The sequence below is a fragment of the Typopeltis vanoorti genome, chromosome 1 (assembly GCF_054136105.1).
Source record: "Typopeltis vanoorti isolate ZY-2024b chromosome 1, IOZ_Tvanoo_1.0, whole genome shotgun sequence".
NCBI lineage: Eukaryota > Metazoa > Arthropoda > Arachnida > Uropygi > Thelyphonidae > Typopeltis > Typopeltis vanoorti.
This window is the reverse complement of record NC_143549.1, coordinates 34,705,074-34,725,327: the sequence shown is the minus strand read 5'-3', so window position 1 is coordinate 34,725,327 and position 20,254 is coordinate 34,705,074. Positions and strand designations below refer to the sequence as shown.

General features: G+C 36.2%; 1 protein-coding gene across 1 annotated transcript in view; it reads left to right on the top strand.

Annotated features, from left to right (window-relative positions):
• LOC150109884 (forkhead box protein P1-like) overlaps window positions 1-20,254 on the top strand; it is a 589,350-nt gene that overhangs the window by 464,201 nt on the left and 104,895 nt on the right. The window contains exon 9 of the mRNA XM_090397192.1: window positions 2,171-2,405. Within this exon, the coding sequence (XP_090253318.1) occupies window positions 2,171-2,405 (235 nt within the window). The remainder of the gene's footprint in view (window positions 1-2,170; window positions 2,406-20,254) is intronic.

The window sequence follows — 20,254 nt, the reverse complement described above, 5'->3', positions numbered from 1 at the left end:
ATTCTCATAACTTGTCCGCACGGTTAGCCTAGTGTCTTTGTGCTTCGCAACCATATGCCTGGGGAAGGAGTGTCCCAGGTTCGATTCCCGTCGAAGACATGAGGAACTTGAGGATCTTCCTCAGGCATAGCCAAGTTAGCCGGTCTTGGTCAGTAGAGTTTTTTTCGTAAGTTTATCTGGCATTTTTCATCCCACAAGCAGGCAAACCAGCCCCATGAACATATGCTTCTACAGCCAAAAAATATACCCCCCCCCCCCCCAGCAGCAGACTAGGTGACAAGTCAGTTGGGAGTGGTACTAACAAGTAGTCACATCTAAGTAACATGCGGACCCTGCATAGGTAGCGGGAATAACGCATAGTGAAAGAAGAAGAAGTCTATTCTTATAACTTACATTTCAGTTATGAAATTATTCTGTTATGGTAGTTGCCTCAAAGGTAAGTAAAGTAAAATTTCTTGTGTACTATGAAAATTAAGCAATCAAATATGTTCATAGTGCAGATGCAGTCTATGAACATATTTCCCTGTTTTTCCCTTTAGCACAAAGCTAAAGGGAAAAACACCTCTTCTCTTCTTATCAATGTCCTCCTCACCATAGCAGCAATATTCAGGGTTGTCTTCCACCTTTGGAATGCCCTCAGAAGTTGAGTATCCTGTGCACTATCACTACTCCAAGATTCCTTATCTCTTGCACTTCTTGTCACACAGTCCTATTAGTAAAGTATGAAGTCTTCTCGCTGTGAATTTTACAATTCATTGCATTGAGCTAATGTCTACACTTATATTCTAATATCACTAGCCATTTCAAATTCTTCTCTTCATAGCAGTTAATTTTTATACGGTGGCTTTGCACCATTAGGAAATGAATGGATGCCTCTTCTTTCTTAATCCAGTCACAGTATCATTTGTTTATAACTTTAGGAGCAGTAGAACAAGCACTGCTGGCAAATGAATTCATATCTCTCCTTACTTAAATCTATTCACAATATCATTGGTATATAAATTCAGCAGCCATAGAACAAGTAAAAAGTCTCACTTTGACTCTTATTCTGGATACTACTCCACCATACAAAATACTTTGATATGTTTCTCTCAATTAAACTATTGTCCAGTTTGTAAATGGTGGCTTTGCACCATTAGGAAATGAATGGATACCTCTTCTTTCTTAATCCAGTCACAGTATCATTTGTTTATAACTTTAGGAGCAGTAGAACAAGCACTGCTGGCAAATGAATTCATATCTCTCCTTACTTAAATCTATTCACAATATCATTGGTATATAAATTCAGCAGCCATAGAACAAGTAAAAAGTCTCACTTTGACTCTTATTCTGGATACTACTCCACCATACAAAATACTTTGATATGTTTCTCTCAATTAAACTATTGTCCAGTTTGTAAATGGTGGCTTTGCACCATTAGGAAATGAATGGATACCTCTTCTTTCTTAATCCATTCACAGTATCATTTGTTTATAACTTTAGGAACAAGCACTGCTGGCAAATGAATTCATATCTCTCCTTACTTAAATCTATTCACAATATCATTTGTATATAAATTCAGCAGCCATAGAACAAGTAAAAAGTCTCACTTTGACTCTTATTCTGGATACTACTCCACCATACAAAATACTTTGATATGTTTCTCTCAATTAAACTATTGTCCAGTTTGTAAATTTGCTGTCTGCATCCATTTTTCATACCTTAGACATTAATTTTTAATGCAGCAATCTGTCAAATTTGTGTCATCCAGAAATACCACTGAATATATCTTCTTATGGTCAACTTCTTCGTTACTCATTATAAAATGCAACTAGATTACTGAAATATTAAATAAACCTCAACTCGACCCTCGTAAAGATGGTCACTTTTGACTCCTTTTGATAGTATGAAATGTATGATCAGATAGATGCATATGTTTCTATTTGTTCAGTGCTATATTCCTAGTCATTTAAGAATATTTTTGTGTGCCATTGCTGGATTCAGATTCAGTTTTCCATTATCAGCGACACATATCACAGTTAACTCAACTTCTCATAAATAACTGAGCATTCTTTCCAGAATGAAAAGAACATATGAATTTAGAACTATATTTGCAGATTGCTAAATTTATTTTTATGCTTATTCATTCTAAGATAAATATCAATTCATTGTTAGTGCTTTTACCTTACAGGCACAGACTTCCAACTCCAAGACAATACCCACCTCTCCAAAATTACCCTTACCTATTTCCACATCACCACCATCACTTTCTGTTGTTATGACAACAATGGCAACATCTTCTCCACTAATGGCTGTTCCACCCCGACTGGTGCCACCCACTCCACAGCCTCTTCATCCACCTACTCCAGCCACCATTGGTCCTATAAGGCGCCGCCTCAGTGATAAAAGTTGCCCTCCTCTTTCAGGTAAATAGATGAAATGATTAAAAAAACAGAAGAACAAATTTTTAATAAAGGTTGATTTTATTAGTTTAGTACTTTCATATACAGTGAATTACATGACATGTACTCCTATTGGACCTGAAAATAATCAAGAACTCAGATGGGAATAATATCAACATCAAATAATGAAAGGGTAATTGTTACATAACACACTGTACCTATTTACATATGGTTATGTTGAATGTATCTTACTAAGAAATTCATTATTTCCTTGGTATGCTTCTTTACCACCTAACTGGTCTTGATGTGATACACATCAGTAATTATGTGGATGTGAAATGCCTATTGAAACTGAAATAACATTTAGATACTGAAATAACATGGATACAAAGCATAAATGAATTTATATATATATATATATATATATATATATATATATATATATATATATAGACAAAAACTTTAATTAGAACACAACTAGTTTTGTCGGAATGCCAACTTCTTCAGGTGTATATACTATCACAAATAACTGGAAAAATTAGCAAGATAAAAAAGTGAAATTCTCACATAAACAAGTTAGAAACCACAACAGTCAAGTTTGAACTGGCGTGCGCGTGGCAGGTCTAGTATGAGGTGTTAGTGAGTGGAAACTATCTCGAGAACGTCAAAATTGAATTACTGCGCTGTGTGAATCAGGTAAGCTATAACTTAAATTACTGTTCATGTGTGAGGGGTCCTGAACTATTTCTTTTGATTCTAAGATGTGTCTTTCTAGTTCATCAGGGCATTTATGGATATCTGTAGTAAGATTCCAGTCTATCTGGTGTTGAAGCTCTTCTAAATTAGAGTTGGCAAAGAAAAGGACATGACTGGAGAGGGCGCTTGCACGGGTGCTGTTGTATGAGATATCACGTTGATTCTCCTCGAATTGTAGTGAGATAGACTTATCGGTTTGCCCATAATATGGCTTCCTGCAAGTACAGATGATTTTATATACTCCTGGGAACTGAAGTTCGTGATGTTTTGGCTTGGGTTGACTCAGGAAAGAATGAAGTTTTGGTAGGGTAGTGAAGTAAGCGATAACTTAAAAATTAGTTATAGCTTACTTCAGTAGTGAAGTAAGCTATAACTTAAGTTCTAATATTAATTTTCTTCATAATGTTTGCCAATTTGGGTGATAAAGAACTCGTACGGTAATGGAATGTGCACAATAGGGTCAGAGTTATCTTCTTGTCGAGGTTGGAGACTAGGTTATAGATGGTTAGAAATGCTTCGATGTGAGTAGCCATTGTTTAAGAAAGTGCTTTTTGAGGTGATTAAGTTTGATTTGAAGATCTTCTTCTTCTTCTGAAATTAGAGATCTCACTCGATGAGCCAGAGTGGTAATAATTCCGAGTTTCTGCAGAGGGAAGTGATGAGAGGAGGCATGTAAGTATCTGTCAGTATGAGTTGTTTTTCCGAAAAATAGAAAATTTGAGACAATTAAGCATCCTAGTAATCTTTAAATCTAAAAAGAAAAGGACACCGTTCACTTCAAGTTCCAGTGAATTTGATGTTTTGGTGGCAATTATTCAAATGATCTAGGAAGGTTTGTAAGTTCTCTGGACCATATTCCCAGATGAGGAAGATGTCATCTATGTATTGAAGCCACAGTTTAGGTATTAGTGTAGCACTAGAAATTGTTCTTACCTCAAAGTCTTTAAGAAAAATATTGGCTAACACTGGAGACAAAAGGCTGCCCATAGTGAAGCCAAAGATTTCTAGTGCTACACTAAAACCTAAACTGTGGCTTCAATAAATAGATGACATCATCCTCATCTGGAAATATGCTCCAGAGAACTTACAAACCTTCCTAGATCATTTGAACAATCGAAACTTGAAGTGAACGGTGTCCATTCCTTTTTAGATTTAATGATTACTAGGATGCCTAATTGTCTCAAATTTTCTATTTTTCGAAAAACAACTCATACGACAGATACTTACATGCCTCCTCTCATCACTTCCCTCTGCAGAAACTTGGAATTATCACCACTCTGGCTCATCGGGTGAAATCTCTAATTTCAGAAGAAGAAGATATTCAAATCGAACTTAATCACCTCAAAAGTACTTTCATAAACAATGGCTACTCACCTAAGCATTTCTAACCATCTATAACCTTCTAACCCTCGTCTCCAACCTTGACAAGAAGATAACTCTGACCCTATTGCACACATTCCATTACCGTATGTGAGTTCTCTATTGCCCAAATTGGCAAAAATTATGAAGAAATTTAATATTAGAACTTACTTCACTACCCTACCAAAACTTTGTTCTTTCCTGAGTCAACCCAAGCCAAAACATCAACTTCAGTTCCCAGGAGTATATAAAATCATTGTGGGAAGAGCATCAACGTGATAACTCGTACAACAGAACCCTTGCAAGTGCCCTCTCCAGTCATGTCCTTTTCTTTGCCAGCTCTAATTTAGAAGAGCTTCAACGCCAGATAGACTGGAATCTTACTACAGATATCCATAAATGCCCTGATGAACTAGAAAGACACATCTTAGAATCAAAAGAAATAGTTCTGGACCCCTCACACATGAACAGTAATTTAAGTTATAGCTTACCTGATTCACACAGCGCAGTAATTCAATTTTGGCCTTCTTGAGATAGTTCCCACTCACTAACACCTCATGCTAGACCCACCATGTAGACGCTAGTTCAGACTTGAATGTTGTTGTTTCTAACTTGTTTATGTGAGAATTTCACTTTTTTATCTTGCTAATTTTCCGAGTTTTTTGTGATAGCATGTACACCTGAAGAAGTCGGCATTTCAATGAAATTAGTTGTGTTCTAATTAAAGTTTTTGTCTTATCTCGGTGTTTCTAGTCAATAAAATTCCAATATAAAATGTCTACAATCCGAGTAAATACCCTTTATAATATATATATATATATATATATTCTGAACATTCATTTTTACTCGGTAGAAAATATAAATTATTTTAAATGACTGATACCAAGAGATAAAGAGATGACATGGTTTATTTAAAAAGACACTACTAGTTTACTAGTTTCGTTGAATCGATCAACTTCTTCAAGTATCACAATCAAAGAAATATGCAAAAAATAACAGAGACTTAAAAATTGCATCATTAACAGTACTAGTCCAAAAAAACAGTAGTACATTTTGAAAACAGTAATGCAAGCTTGAGTTCCAAATAAAAGCTGACTACATGCTGTCATGAGTGCGCCAGTAATGAACAGAGGCAATGTGTGTATCAGAAAGATTGAAACTTAGGGAGTTATTGATATGGGAAGAATCTAATGCAATTTCTCGGACATATATATATATATATATATTTATGCACATTTGTGTGATTAAGGAGATGGAGGAAGAATATAGGATATTATGATAGTCCAATATGCAGTTAAGATTTTATTACTAATTTTCTATCAATTGATTTTCTTTCTCAGTGATCCTGCATTTGTTAAATCTCAGATTTTATCAGATTTAGTTTTCTATCGAGATGCTATCTATTTTTATATAGATGGCATCGCGTTTCGAATTGGCTGTGACATGATTTGGCCCAATGACCAATCATAATAGGAGGATAGTTAATCCTCTCCTGTCTATATAGTTTACAATGAGTGTTAATTGATTGAATTTTTTGGCTAGTTTACTCTCTCTCTCTCTCTCTCTGTTTTATTGAATGAAAAACCCAAGTTTCTAGGAGACACACAGTGTCACCTCCATTTGACACTAGTTTTTTCTTTTGTGTGTGTCTGTTCCTGCCATGTATTGAAATAAGTCTTTAGTCTCAATCCTGTAAAACCCCTTTAATAACTTATATGTTTCTATCATGTCTCCTCTTTGTCTATCAGCTAGTATTTGGAGTCAACAGCCCTTCCATCTGTTCCCTGCCACAAGCTTTGTCAATCACCTCTAGATCTTCTGTACTGTTTCTTCATCATCATGGAATACAGGTGTCCGTGGTCACCATATCTGCTTACAGTATCCAGAATCCAGATGTAGCCATATTAAAGCTTTATAAAGAATAACAATAACCTTCCTATCATAGCTTATTAGTATGTTCTTCAACATGCACATAATCTGATATGCTACTTTGGCTACTTTTGCAGTATACTCCTAAACTTCAACTATTTTTCCACAATCACTTCTCAAGCTCTGGCCTCGTCAGTTTCCTGTAGTTCAGTTTCATCAATATTGTACACAGCTTGTGAGATCTTCTTCCAAAGTGCACCATCTTATCTGCTTGGCCATATTAATCTAACAGCCATTTACCTTTGCCCAAACTGCCAATCCATATAAGTCATCCTGCAGGATTGTTACATCACCTTAATTGACTGTCACGCTTCCCAATTTTGCATCATCAGCAAACAACTGAATATTTCCTATTAAATCATTTCCTATATCACTGATGTGCAAATTCAACAACAGAGGACTAAGTACCGAGTCCTATGGTACACCTTTAGTCACCTGCTTTCTCCTGGACTCAACACCTCCATAAACCAGACTTTGATATCTGTTCATTAGCCACCCTCTAATCTAAATCACCAGATTCATGTACATCTGCATTTGCACCAATTGATGCAAGAGAGTTCTATTTATGGAATCCTGTCAGATGCCTTTGCAAAGTCCAGGAGTATCAAAGAATGCCATTTTCCTTATCCAGTTCTATTATCATCCTCTAATCCAAATCACCAGATTCATATTCATCCCTATTTACTCCAATTTATGCAAAGAGTTCTATGTCGAATTGTGTCAGATGTCTTTGCACAGTCCAGAAGTATTATTGAGTAGCAATTTATCTTATCCAACTCCATTTTTCAATTGATTATAAAAAGTAAGCAAATTACTAAGGTAAGACCTACCTTTCACAAAACTGTTGACCCTTATAAAGTATCATATACCTATCCATCCAGTAGTCCTGAATTCTGTCTTTTACCAATTTCTTCAATAGTTAAACCACCACTCCTGAGATACTGATTGGCCTGTAATACCATAAGTTGAACTCTGCCTTTTGCAGCCAATTAAACTGGCTGGTCTTTTATTAAAAGATGTAGGGATAAAGGAGTGTTACCAAATTATGTCCATTTTAAAATCAAGTTTCAGTAAAAAAAAAAAAAAAAAAAGAAAGAAAAGAAATTGCTGTTACATATACTAGCCTCACTTCTACCAATTTAGCCAGTATTTCATTATAATAATCTCACCACTCGGCGAAGCTCTGTCCAGAGCTTGAGTATCATTGTGCATCCTTATAAACTGACCATTCTTTTGGACATTTCAGAAGCTTCTGCTCATATAAAATTTATAAAAACAAGAAGCAGACATATCAAAAAGTATAACAGTCTTCCAATTTGAAAGTTCAACCTCAGTTTCAGTCTTTCCACATTGTAATTAATCTGTCATCAACAAGGCATAATAAGGCTGCCATCAGCATCCTAAGTCTTGACTACAGTTTAGTCATAAACAAGTATTGTATTTGACCTGATGTTTCATGTCAAACACACTGTCTGTGACTTGACTTTAGAAATAGCTAATAGCATTAGGATTGATATTGTCATTATTCTTTTTTTCTTGAGCTTTGCCTCACAAAAGTAATCTTTCATCTGTCCAACTCATCAAGCCCTCATGAATCTACAAAAAAAAAAAAAAGTATCATCTTGAACTCCTGAAACTACTAAAAAACTTAACACTTTAGTCCTTGTCCCATCCCTCGAATATAGAGTTGATTTGTCAAATCGCCCTCCAGTTGGTGAAGTGACCATGAAATGATTACCGGGGGGGGGGGGGGGGGATTGCCAGCAGTGTGAGGACCTCTGAGAGAAAAGGGTACATGTGGAACTACAAGACTGGTGATTATGATGAAGAGCTCAGGAGACAACTTGCAGTTGTAGCATGGAATGAGGAATTAGCTGGAAAAGAGCTTGGTGTATATTCAAGAACTGTCTAGTAGAAATAATGTCTAAATGTATTCCAAGGGTCAGAAGGTTAAATAAGCTAGATGTAAAATGGGCAAATGAAGAGATTAAGAATGCAATACAGAGAAAAAAGGCATTATGGAGGCAGCATAAGAGAAGTGGTAATAACCGATTCCATGAGGATTACAAAGACCAGGCAAGGAGGATGACTTGGTTGGTAAGGATAGCAAAAGAGAAGTATGAGCAGCAGTCAGCTAATGAAGCCAAAAATAATCCTAGGAAGTTCTTTCGATATGTAGCCAGCAAAAAAAAAAAAAAAAAAAAAAAAAAAATGATTATAGAAGGATGACATTGATTGGAGAAAATGGTATAAGGACAACTACTGCAGAAGATATATTGGAGATACTAAATGAGCAGTGCCTAAAGGTCTTTCATTCTTGTGAATGTGACATCATGGAGAGATTGAGAGCAGTCATCATCAAGGAGAGACTGGCTGTAAGTGAGCAAGAGATGTATAGAGAATTGAGCAAACTCGGTGTTAATAAGGCTGTGGGGCTTGATAATATATCACTACATATTCTGAAGGAATGTGCTAGAGAGTTGACATCTGCTTTGACATATTTTTTTAATATGATTCTTGCACTGGGTCGAGTTCCAAAGGAGTGGAAGGAGGGAAAGATTGTGCTGCTTCATAAGGGAGATGATAGAACTGAAGCATCATTATCAAGCATTATAAGCATATTATAGGCCTATTTGTATGTCAGGTGTTGTGGTTAACTTGTTGGAGAAGCTGGTGATGAAGGGAGGTCATGTTTTAGTAATCTACTTACTTATTACAATAAGGTGATGACTTCCTTGGACAGAGGAGAAGGATACACAGTAGTATACTTAGATTTCACAAAGGCTTTTGATAGATTACCACATGATAAGTTGATAGTCAAACTAGAGCAGATGGTGTATTGGATCAGAGACTGGCCATCTGACCAGTATCAGCAAGTTGTGTATGAGGGAGCAATATCCAGGAAAAGGAAAGTCAATAGTGGTGTGCCTCACAGCAATGGTTTTAGGACCATTGCTGTGTAACTTGTATGTTAATGATATTGGCGAAGATTTAGATGGGGATATTCAGTTGTTTGTAGATAATGTAAAGTTGGGCTGACCTATGAAGAGTAGAGAAGACATTGTGGCCTTACAAAAATAATTGAGTAAATGGGCATGGAAATGAGGATGCAAGATCAGTGTTGCAAAATGTAAGGTTTTAAAATTTGGGAAACAAAGATGGGATGTAGAATTTATACTTGGTGGAGATAATTGTTGGAGTTGGAGGAAATAAGAGATCTTGGGGTGATAGTGGATAAGAATCTGAAATTTAGGGGGACACATTGCCAAAATTGTGAGGACAACACAAAGAATTCTGGGAGTGATGCGGAGGACACTGACTTGTAGAAGTACGGAGATTCTTGTTCCAATGTATAAGGCTTTGATTAGGCCACACATGGACTGCTGTGCACTGATTTGGTCACTTGGTTTTCAAAAGGACAAAGTTAGGTGATGTTTGAAGGGGTCCCAGAGGTGACTTACTAACGTAGTTTCTGATCTCTGGAATGTCGAATATGAGGAAAGGTTGAGAAGATGCAATTTACAGAATCTGGTGGATAGGAGAAAGAGGAGTGATATGAGACCTATAAGTTAGTAAGGGATTGTTATAGGAACAATGTTGGAGAGGTTTTACAGGAAACAGTAGGAGATCAGGGGAGAACCAGAAGTTATCCCTGGAAGCTATATAAAGAGAGTGTGAGCAGGTGAGTGAGAAAAAGCTTTTTTGCATGCAGAGTTGTAAATGATTGGATTACCTTGCCTGAGAGTGTGGTATTTGCAGAGAATTTGAGGGTGTTTAAGGCATGATATGAGCTGTGTGTATGACAAAAGGACTCCTATATGAGTCTTTGACTCCATGGGGTCTTTGAATAATAATAATAATAATAGAGTTTACCTAAATTCTGTCATGTACCTGAGATTAGCAGAGCTAATCTCAGGTGGTATGGTCACTTAAACAGAATGGGAGAGGAAAAATTAGCAAAGCAAGTGTTCTCTTCCAGGTTGGCAGGAAAAAGATACAGAAGAAGACCAAGATATAGGTGGATTGATATGATAAAAAAGTGCCTTAGTAGATAGAAATATAAGATCTGATCATGTTGGAGTCTTGACAGATAACAGACTGATTTGGAAGAAAATTGTAGATAGGAAATTAGTAATGATGTAAAATTTTCATGTAGTACTATCATTTCCTGTACATCCCTTGAGTGGTACATTGCAGGAATTTGATGATGATGATGAGTTTACCTAAAATCCACAAACCTAATTAGCCTCTGCAACCTGTAATAGATGCCACTGTTTCCTTCCCCTGTCCTTATAAATTACACTGGCCAACAAAAAAAATTTTTTTTCTGCTGATTATGATCTGACACTTATTTTTACTAATTTGGGTGTGCTGATTTCAAATATCAAACCCATTTTTCTCTATCACGTCAGGTTTTTCCTCTATGGCATTTTCTTTTTGCTAATTTGTAAGTTTTTGATAGTTTTAAGGAGGCAGTACTATTTAGAGGATCAAAAAAATCGATTTTTTAATATTATTTTCTGAAAGTATGTACTTTTAAAAATCTGTTTCTAACTTTTTATCAAGAAATTTGAAAAATTCCCAAAGATATATCCTATTATTCAAAGCGGTGCGCAGATCAGAATCGGAGCGCTCACTCGCTTGTTAGTAAACGAATACATTCGTAAGAACCTGCAACGGCATGTACTGGCGCTTTGAATGCAAGAGAGGCTGATAACCGACCTAATAGATTTAGGTGATGAAAAGTAGGCGATGACAACTGCCTAAAACAAATGAATGCTATATGTGTCATAGTGGACAAAGAACGATCGAAATCAGTCAATTGTTAATCGATCGTGAAAGTATGATGAGCGCTTATAACGTTTCAATAAAGTCTCTGTTTTTTTTTTTTGTTTTGCTAATTGCATGTTATTCGGCAGTGAAGAAAATACATCATGTCTACTACTCAAAATTGTGTCGATAGTGTAGATTCCTTCTGCTACATTTGTGGCAGCTTTACTGTTCCCAGTCAAAGGACAAATATCACTGATTTCATTAAGAAAGTGTACTTTGCATACTTTGACGTAAAAATTGCAGATCAGGACAAGTCATGGGCTCCAAATAAAGTGTGTAAGTCATGTGTAGAAAATTTACGACAGTGGAGCAAGGGAAAATGCCAAAAATTAGCTTTTGGCATTCCAATGATTTGGCGTGAACTGAAAAATCATGTAGATTATTGCTATTTTTCTTTAGTTCAGACTTCTGGTTATAATAAGAAGAATAAGAAAAAAATTGTGTATCCAAATCTCGACTCAGCAATTTGGCCAGTTGCTTATTCCAATGAAATAGCCGTGCCAATTTATAAAGGACTTCCTTTACTTGAGAACGAGCATGATCGGGATATGCCAGATGTTCTTGAGGAGCAAGACCCGGATGTTGATTTAGACAATGAAAATTTAATTTCTAGTTCTCGACCGCAACGTTTTACTCAAGCGGAATTAAATGACTTAGTAAGAGATTTGGGCATATCAAAGGAATCATCGGAATTGTTAGCTTCAAGATTAAATGAAAAAAACTTACTGGAGCAAGATACGAAGATAACTTTTTATCGTAGCAGGGAAAGTAATCTTGTACAATATTTTAAACATGAGTGTGGGTTTGTTTACTGTAACAATGTGTCAGGTTTACTAACTGAAATGAGTGTTGTACGATATCATCGAAATGAGTGGCATTTATTTATCGACAGTTCAAGCAGAAGTCTCAAGTGTGTCTTACTACACAATGGGAATGTATATGGCTCAATTTCTATTGGCTATTCAGTCCACTTAAAGGAAACATATGGGGACATTAAAAAGGTTCTGAAGTTATTAAAATATACAGACCATAACTGGATCATCTGTGTGGATCTTAAAATGGTGAACTTTTTACTTGGCTTTCAAAGAGGATATACAAAGTTTCCGTGTTTTCTATGCTTCTGGGATAGTTGAGCTAGAAACAAACACTGGAGTCAGAAACATTGGCCTCTTAGAATATCCTTAAATGTTGGAGAACAGAATGTTATAAATCAACCTTTAATCGACAGAGAAAAAATCATTTTTCCACCTCTACACATCAAACTAGGCCTTATGAAGCAGTATGTTAAAGCTTTAGATTTACAAGGTGACTGTTTCCAATACATATGTGAAAAATTTCTGCGACTTAGTTATGAAAAAATTAAAGCCGGTGTATTTGATGGACCCCAAATTAGAACTTTAATGAGAGACCCAAATTTCATCAACTTTATGAACAATATTGAGAAAGAGGCCTGGACTTCATTTACGATGGTTGCGAATAATTTTCTTGGAAACAAAAAAGCGTGCAATTACAAAGATCTAGCGGAAACAATGGTTGAAAATTTCCAGCGCCTAGGTTGCAACATGAGCATAAAGCTTCATTTCCTATACAATCATCTTGATAGATTTCCCGAGAATTTAGGTGCTGTAAGCGATGAACAAGGTGAAAGATTTCATCAAGACTTAAAAACTATGGAAGATCGGTACCAAGGAAGATGGGATTCTCACATGATGGCCGACTACTGTTGGAGTATTCAAAGGGATTGCCAAAACAGAACACACAGCAGAAATTGCTACAAACAAAAATTTATTCCCTAAAACTCATGTGTAAGTAAAATTGTTATTTTTTATAAATATTCTTGTAATTTTTAATGAATATTGTTAAGTAGTTATGTATCTAATTATCAGCCTCTCTCGCATTCAAAGCACCAGTACGTGCCGTTGCAGGTTCTTACGAATTTATTCGTTTACTAACAAGCGAGAGTGGTGAGCACTCCGATTCTGATCTGCGCATGCTTTGAATAATAGACTATATCTTCAGGAATTTTTCGAATTTCTTGATAAAAAGTTAGAAACAGATTTTTAAAAGTACATACTTTCAGAAAATAATATTAAAAAATCAATTTTTTTGATCCTCTAAATAGTACTGCCTCCTTAAAACTATCAAAAACTTAAAAATTAGCAAAAAGAAAATGCCATAGAAGAAAAACCTGACGTGATAGAGAAAAATGGGTTTGATATTTGAAATCAGCGCACCCAAATTAGTAAAAAACAAATCTCATATAAAAGTCAGCAAAAATTGTGTTGGCCTGTGTTATCTAATCTGTAGCAAAATATTTCACCCTGCCTAGGAAGATTATATGAGGTGAAAGAAATAGAGTTTCTTTCACCTCATATAATCTTCCTACATAAAAAAATTCTATCCATTTTAAAACTTCTTTTGAAAATTAAAATATAAATAATTTTGGTTAATCAGCCCTGACATCACCTCACTGTTTAATAATAAAACCTTAACACTTTTAAAAATATTTTTCCTCCTGGTATCATCTCTTGTCCTGTTCCATGCATCCTGACTGTTTCTGTTATAAGAACAAAATTTACAAACAGATTGAGTCTATTGCTATGGGTCGCCTGCCACCAGTTAGCAGGCGACCCATAGCACAGTTGTAAGTTAATTTTTGTAGATAAGCTTATACATTGGTTAGACATACTCTAATTTTTTAGGAAATGACATTGTAAACTAAATTATTAGTTATAAAAACTTTGATTAATAACTACATATATTGCAGTAATGTAGTAATGTTACATTGCCATCTTCAGGGATCACAAAACAATGATATTTGCACACAGGCTCACACTAAGCAAATGAGCAAATGAAGAAAGGCAACTGAAGTCAGTCCTAGAATCCTAAAAGGTGCTCCATAGTGATCTAAATTGGGTTGTATTGGCCATTGGGCTGATGATCTTAGAATATATGCTTCCCAAATTTGGATGCTGGTGGTATCATATTCTATATTTACATTTTATATTCTACTATATCACATTCTATCTACCTGCCTATAGAATATGATCCCACCATCACCTAAATCAGAACACTCAATAGGTTCCTTAAGGAGGTCACCTCTTGACCTGTGAAAGTGACAAACAGACTGAAATCTTTTAATTCTAGACCTCCGCCTCAGATATATGGACTATCAAAAATCCATAAGCAAAATGTACCATTATGTCCTATTGTGGATGGCATTGATTTTGCCACATGCAAATTAGCCAAACATTTAGCCAAAGTACTCACACAATATACTGGCAACATATTTCACACATAAAGAAACTCAGCCCACTTTAAAGCCAGTATAGAAAACCTCTCACTCCAATACATTGACATTAATGATTAGTTTTGATGTCTCCTCCTTATTCACTAATGTCCCATCAAAGATTACCTTAAACCTCATCCAAGGCAAATTTCCTCCCGATATCTCAGTCCTATTTCAGTTTACTATGAACTTACACTATTTCATTTGGCAAGGAAGATTCTACAAACAGATGGGGGGACAGCCATGGGTTTTCCACTTTCTCTGCCCCCCCCTCCCCCAACCAACTTCTGTATAGAGACCTTTAAAGAAAAAGCCTTAAACTCTGTCCTGCATTAGCCCACTATTTGGCTATGCTATGTGGATGACATGTTCACTCTCTGGCCACATGGCCTGGATGCACTCCACAATTTCCCAACACACTTAAACAATCAACACCCCAGGATCTAGTTTACCTTGGAAAAGGATAACAACAACAACAACAGTCTCCCCTTCCTAGATACTCTGACTACATGCTATCCTGACTTTCTCTGTTTACAGAAAACCTACACATAGAGATAGATACATTCACCAGCAGTCACCCCCCCCTCCCAACAATATGGTATTATAAAAACCCTATATAACAGGGAAAAATTAATCAGTTCAGATAACAATGCCCTAACTACTGAACTTAACAATATCCTTAACACCTTCTTGGCCAATGTCTATAATCCCAAAAAAATCCAAAAAATATTAAAGCTAGTTAACCATAACCTCCCCTTCATATCAGAGATTACTCTAAATCTATTACCATTCCATATATCTAAGGTACATCTGAAAAACTAACAAAAATCCTAAAGAAATATGACCTTACAACCAGTTATAGACCATAGTAAGGAATGGACATCTCTTATCTGCTCTAACAAAGACCAGCCACATCCCCTAGACCTAACAGAGTATACCAAGTATTCAAAAATTTCTTTTGAATACTTGGAATACTTTGCAACCAAAACATCTTCAATCGCTTCTCATATGGAGCATTCCACAGACTTTCCACCAGCTTGTCACCTGCCTTAGGATCTTCTCTGCTACTTTCTAATACCCAAGAAACTCAACGGACCAAATTCATGCATAGGTCAAGATCCTGCCACTGAATCACAGCATTATAGAGAGGGATAATAACTTTTTAACATCCACAATCCTTAGACTTTGCAATATGCTTGTAAACTTCAACTTTGTGTCCATCATTCCCCCCCTCCCCCTACACACACACACACACACACACACCAAATCCAATGAATTTCCTACAATTCAGTACCATCAATGTGAATACACATTATGTAATCGTTTCATCCAGAAGTGCATAACTTTAACATTTTACAACATTAAATTCACAACCAATTAACACTGTGTTCCAATATGAAGGTATGCACAAGTTCATGTGGAGAGAAGATGCAAGAAATAAGAGAAGCATCATTGAATGTGTCATTGTTGATAATGACATCTTATATTGGTTCAGGATACAAAAGTCTCCAGAGGATCATCTAGTACTACGTAGGATAAAAATGAATATCACATTGAAAATAACAGCATGGAAAAAAGTTTTAAAAATAATTAAAGTTGAGCATATTTTACAGGCAAACTATAGACTCAACGACAACATCATTGAAGAAAGTATTAATCAGTTTGAAAATAAGAACCTTGCAATCTCAGTGGCTATCTCTGAAGAAAACCGCTATGGAGATATATGGTGACATCGTTACCTGGAAAGATAGAAAAATAGGAACATCAAAATAGGATACAAGATTTGAAGAAGCAATTCTGGATAAGAAGAAAGCGTACCGAAAGTTCCTAACAAATAAGTCAGCAGATGTCCTAAAAGAATACAGAAAAAAATGTAAGAGAGTTAAACTATGTGGGCAAGTAGCTAAACAAAATCAGTGGAAAGACTTTGGTAGAGAATCTAGAAAATGAATATCAGGAAGGTGACAAAATGTTCTGGAGGCTGTTGAAAAGCTTAAAAATAGATGAAAGAGTACTCTAAAAGGAATCAACAATGATAATGGTGGCATCAGAACTGAAGATAAGGGTATCCTAGATGTCTGGAGTAATTACTTTGAAAGACTGTTAAACAAACAAACCATGGCAGAACAGTAGTAGAAAATTTTCAAGAGGAATACAAACAGCAGCATATCAATATTTGAGGTAGAAAAAACCATCAAAAACTTGAAATGTGAAAAGACTGCTGGGGATAATATATGATCAGAAATTCTTAAATATGGGTATAAAAGTTTTGCAGTGATTACACTTCTTAATTTAGAGGACCTGGTCTGAAGATCAAATTCTAGATGACTGGAGTAGAGCTCATAGCTTTTATCTCTAAAAAAAAGGAGGGGGGGGGGGTAAAGTTGAATGTTAGAATTACAGAGGAATTTCTCTACTAAATTTCTCTACTTGTTTATGCAAGCATACTTGAAAAGAAACTGCAAAAAATTGTGAAAGAGAAACTTGGAGGAGAACAAGTTCAGTTCAGACCAAATAGAGGTTGTCATATGAAGCACTCTCTTCTAGATACTTGTGGCAATAATTCAATTTTAATTATATAGAACCATGAGTGAGTGGAATAGATTACCTCTTTAAGTAGTGAGTGCATTTAGCATGAATGAGTTTAATCACATCACTGTCAGTATGGATGAAATACATCACTCCTCTACACTCTGTATCCATCATATATTTCAATGTAATATCAATAGTATTTGCATTCATGGTAACCTGGATGTATATACGTCTTGGCCAGTTGGGTGGTTAAGAGAAGGCATGACAGCTGGTGTATGACTTCCATTGATGAGTCCTTGACTCCCTGGTAAATAATAATAATAATGCAAAAATATGGTTTTCCTATTTCTGATACCTGGTGGCAGCATAAAATAGAGAGAGTACTGGATAACGAAATAGCAAAAATTCTCTGGGACTGTAGATACAAACCGATTGGCATTTGGAACACAAATAGATCTGACATCACAATTATTGAACATGGACAAATTTGAATTATTGATATTGCAGTACCCACAAATAACATCAATAAACATGAATTGGAAAAAAATCACTAAATATTATATTTTTTTATTATTATTACCCAAGACCCCATGGAGTCATAGACTCATCTGAGAGATCCTTTTATCACAGCTCATCATAACGTGCTTTAAAGACACTCAAATTCTCTCCAGACACCACACTCTCAGGCAAGGCATTCCAATCATTCACAACTCTGCATGAAAAAAAACCCGCTTCTCACTCCCCTACTCGCACCCTTCTTATACAGCTTTCAGGGATGACCTCTGGTTCTCCCCTGATCTCCCACTGTTTTCTGTGGAGCCTCTCCAGCATTGATCCTATAACAACCCCTGAATAACTTGTAGGTCTCTATCATATCTCCTATCCACCAGACTCTGCAAGTTGCATCTTCTCAATCTTTCCTCATACTTGACATTCCAGAGGTTAGAAACTACCTTAGTCAGTCACTTCTGGACCCTCTCCAACATCTCTTCATCCTTCTGAAAACCAGGTGACCAAATCTGGGCACAATAGTCCATGTGTGGCCTAATCAAAGCCTTATACAATGGAACAAGAATCTCCCTACTTCTACAAGTTCAGTGTCCTCCGCATCATTCCCAGAAGCCTTTGTGTTGTCTTCACCATTTTGGCTATGTGTCCCCTAAATTTTAGATCCTTATCCACTATCACCCCCAAGATCTCTTATTTCCTCCACCTCTGATAATACATGGAGATCTCCGACAATACATGGAAATATGGAGATCTGGCAACTGAAGTTGGCGCTGTGGATTAAACACACCAAAGTCATCCCATTAGTGATTGGTGCAATTTCAAAGAAGCTATCCAATTATTTACAACACATATCGGCAACCCCAGGCCCGCTGGCAGGATCCGGCCCTCTACTTCTTTTGATCCTTCCGTAATCTTTTTCAGTGAAGTTTGTCTGATTCATGGTGGGAGAAAACATGGTGTGTTCTACTAACTCACATGAAGCTGACATCATATGACTTGTGCAAAACACACTATGTTTTCTCCAACCAAGATCTCTTTCTCACTTTGACTAGCGGCGTGTGTGAACGTGTTACAACGTGTCAGTTCGGTACTTGCATTGGTGTTGTGCTTTGTTCAGCGCCTGCAGTGATGTTATGTTCTGTTCAGTGCCTGTGTTGATGTTGTGTTCTATTCAGTGCCTGCAGTGTAGAAGACAGTTTTGTTTGACAGTTCTGAATATCGCTTATAAATTTGGGACAATTGTCAGGGGTTATTGCAAAAAAAAGAAAAGTAGATGCAGAGAATCATCAATTTCAAGACAACTGGATGGAGGATTATCATTTTATTCTGAATAAAGGTTTGCCTGTATGTTTGCTGTGCAACGAATCCCTATCCGTCAAAAAAGAATACAACTTGAAGAGACACTTTACTTCGAGACATGCAGATCACCCAAAAATTGATGGACAACTACGAAAAGATGAAATACAGAAGTTGAAGAAGAACTTGGATACCCAGCAGCAAATGTTCAACAAGCAAACAACGCAGCACCACAGCATTGTCAAAGCCAGCTTTGTGGTAAGTGAAAAAATCGCTAAGCATTCTAAGTAATTTGGTGAAGGAGAATTTATCAAAGAATGTCTGCTGGATGTTGCAAGTATAATATGTCCTGAAAAGAAAAAAGACTTTGAGAATATTCGTTTGTTGAGAAGTACTGTTGTCCGACGGATAGAAATTATGGCTGATGATATCAAAAAAAGTTTAAAAGAGAAGATTGCTAGATTGAAATCATTTTCAATTGCTTTGGATGACAGCGCCGATGCCTCCGATACAGAACAACTAGCAATATTTATTCGAGGAGTTGATGCGGATTTCAACATCACAGAAGAATTATTGGCGCTTTGGCCGTTAAAAGGAACAACTACCGGCGAAGATATATTTGAAACAGTCAACACAGTCTTTGAGAGATTTGGGCTTAAATGGAGTTCACTATCTGGCATATGCACTGATGGAGCCCCTGCAATGGTTGTTGCACAGAAGGGATTTATTGGAATAGTTCATGAAAAGAGCAATAGAACTACAGATCCATCCAGAAAATGTAACAAATTTTCACTGCATTATCCACCAACAAAATCTGTGTGCAAAATCGATTAAATTCACAAATGTTATGGAAGTTGTAGTAGCCAGTATTAACTTTATTAAGTCATGTGCACTTAATCATCGCCAATTTAAAGAGTATATTGGCAGACCTATTTTCGGATTATGAAGATGTGTCTTATTATTGTGAAGTGAGGTGATTGAGTAAAGGTAAAATGTTAAAACGATTTTATGATCTGAGACAAGACATTGCAGATTTTATGGACATAAAAGGAAACACAATTAACCAAGTAAAAGATGATGAGCGGGTGTATGATTTAGCATTCCTTGTAGATGTCACCGGATACCTAAACGAACTGAATCTTAAATTGCAAAAACAAGGACAATTGGTTCATGAACTGCATGGACATGTCAAAGATTTTTGTAATAAACTAAGATTGTTGGAAAGTCAGATAAGAGCTAAAAATTGTTATCATTTTCCTACTCTAGCAACTCATAAAAATATCCCTTATAATTGTTATGGAGATGAACTGAAGGCACTAATAGAGCAATTTGATACAAAGTTTGCCGACTTCAAAAACAAAGACTCCAC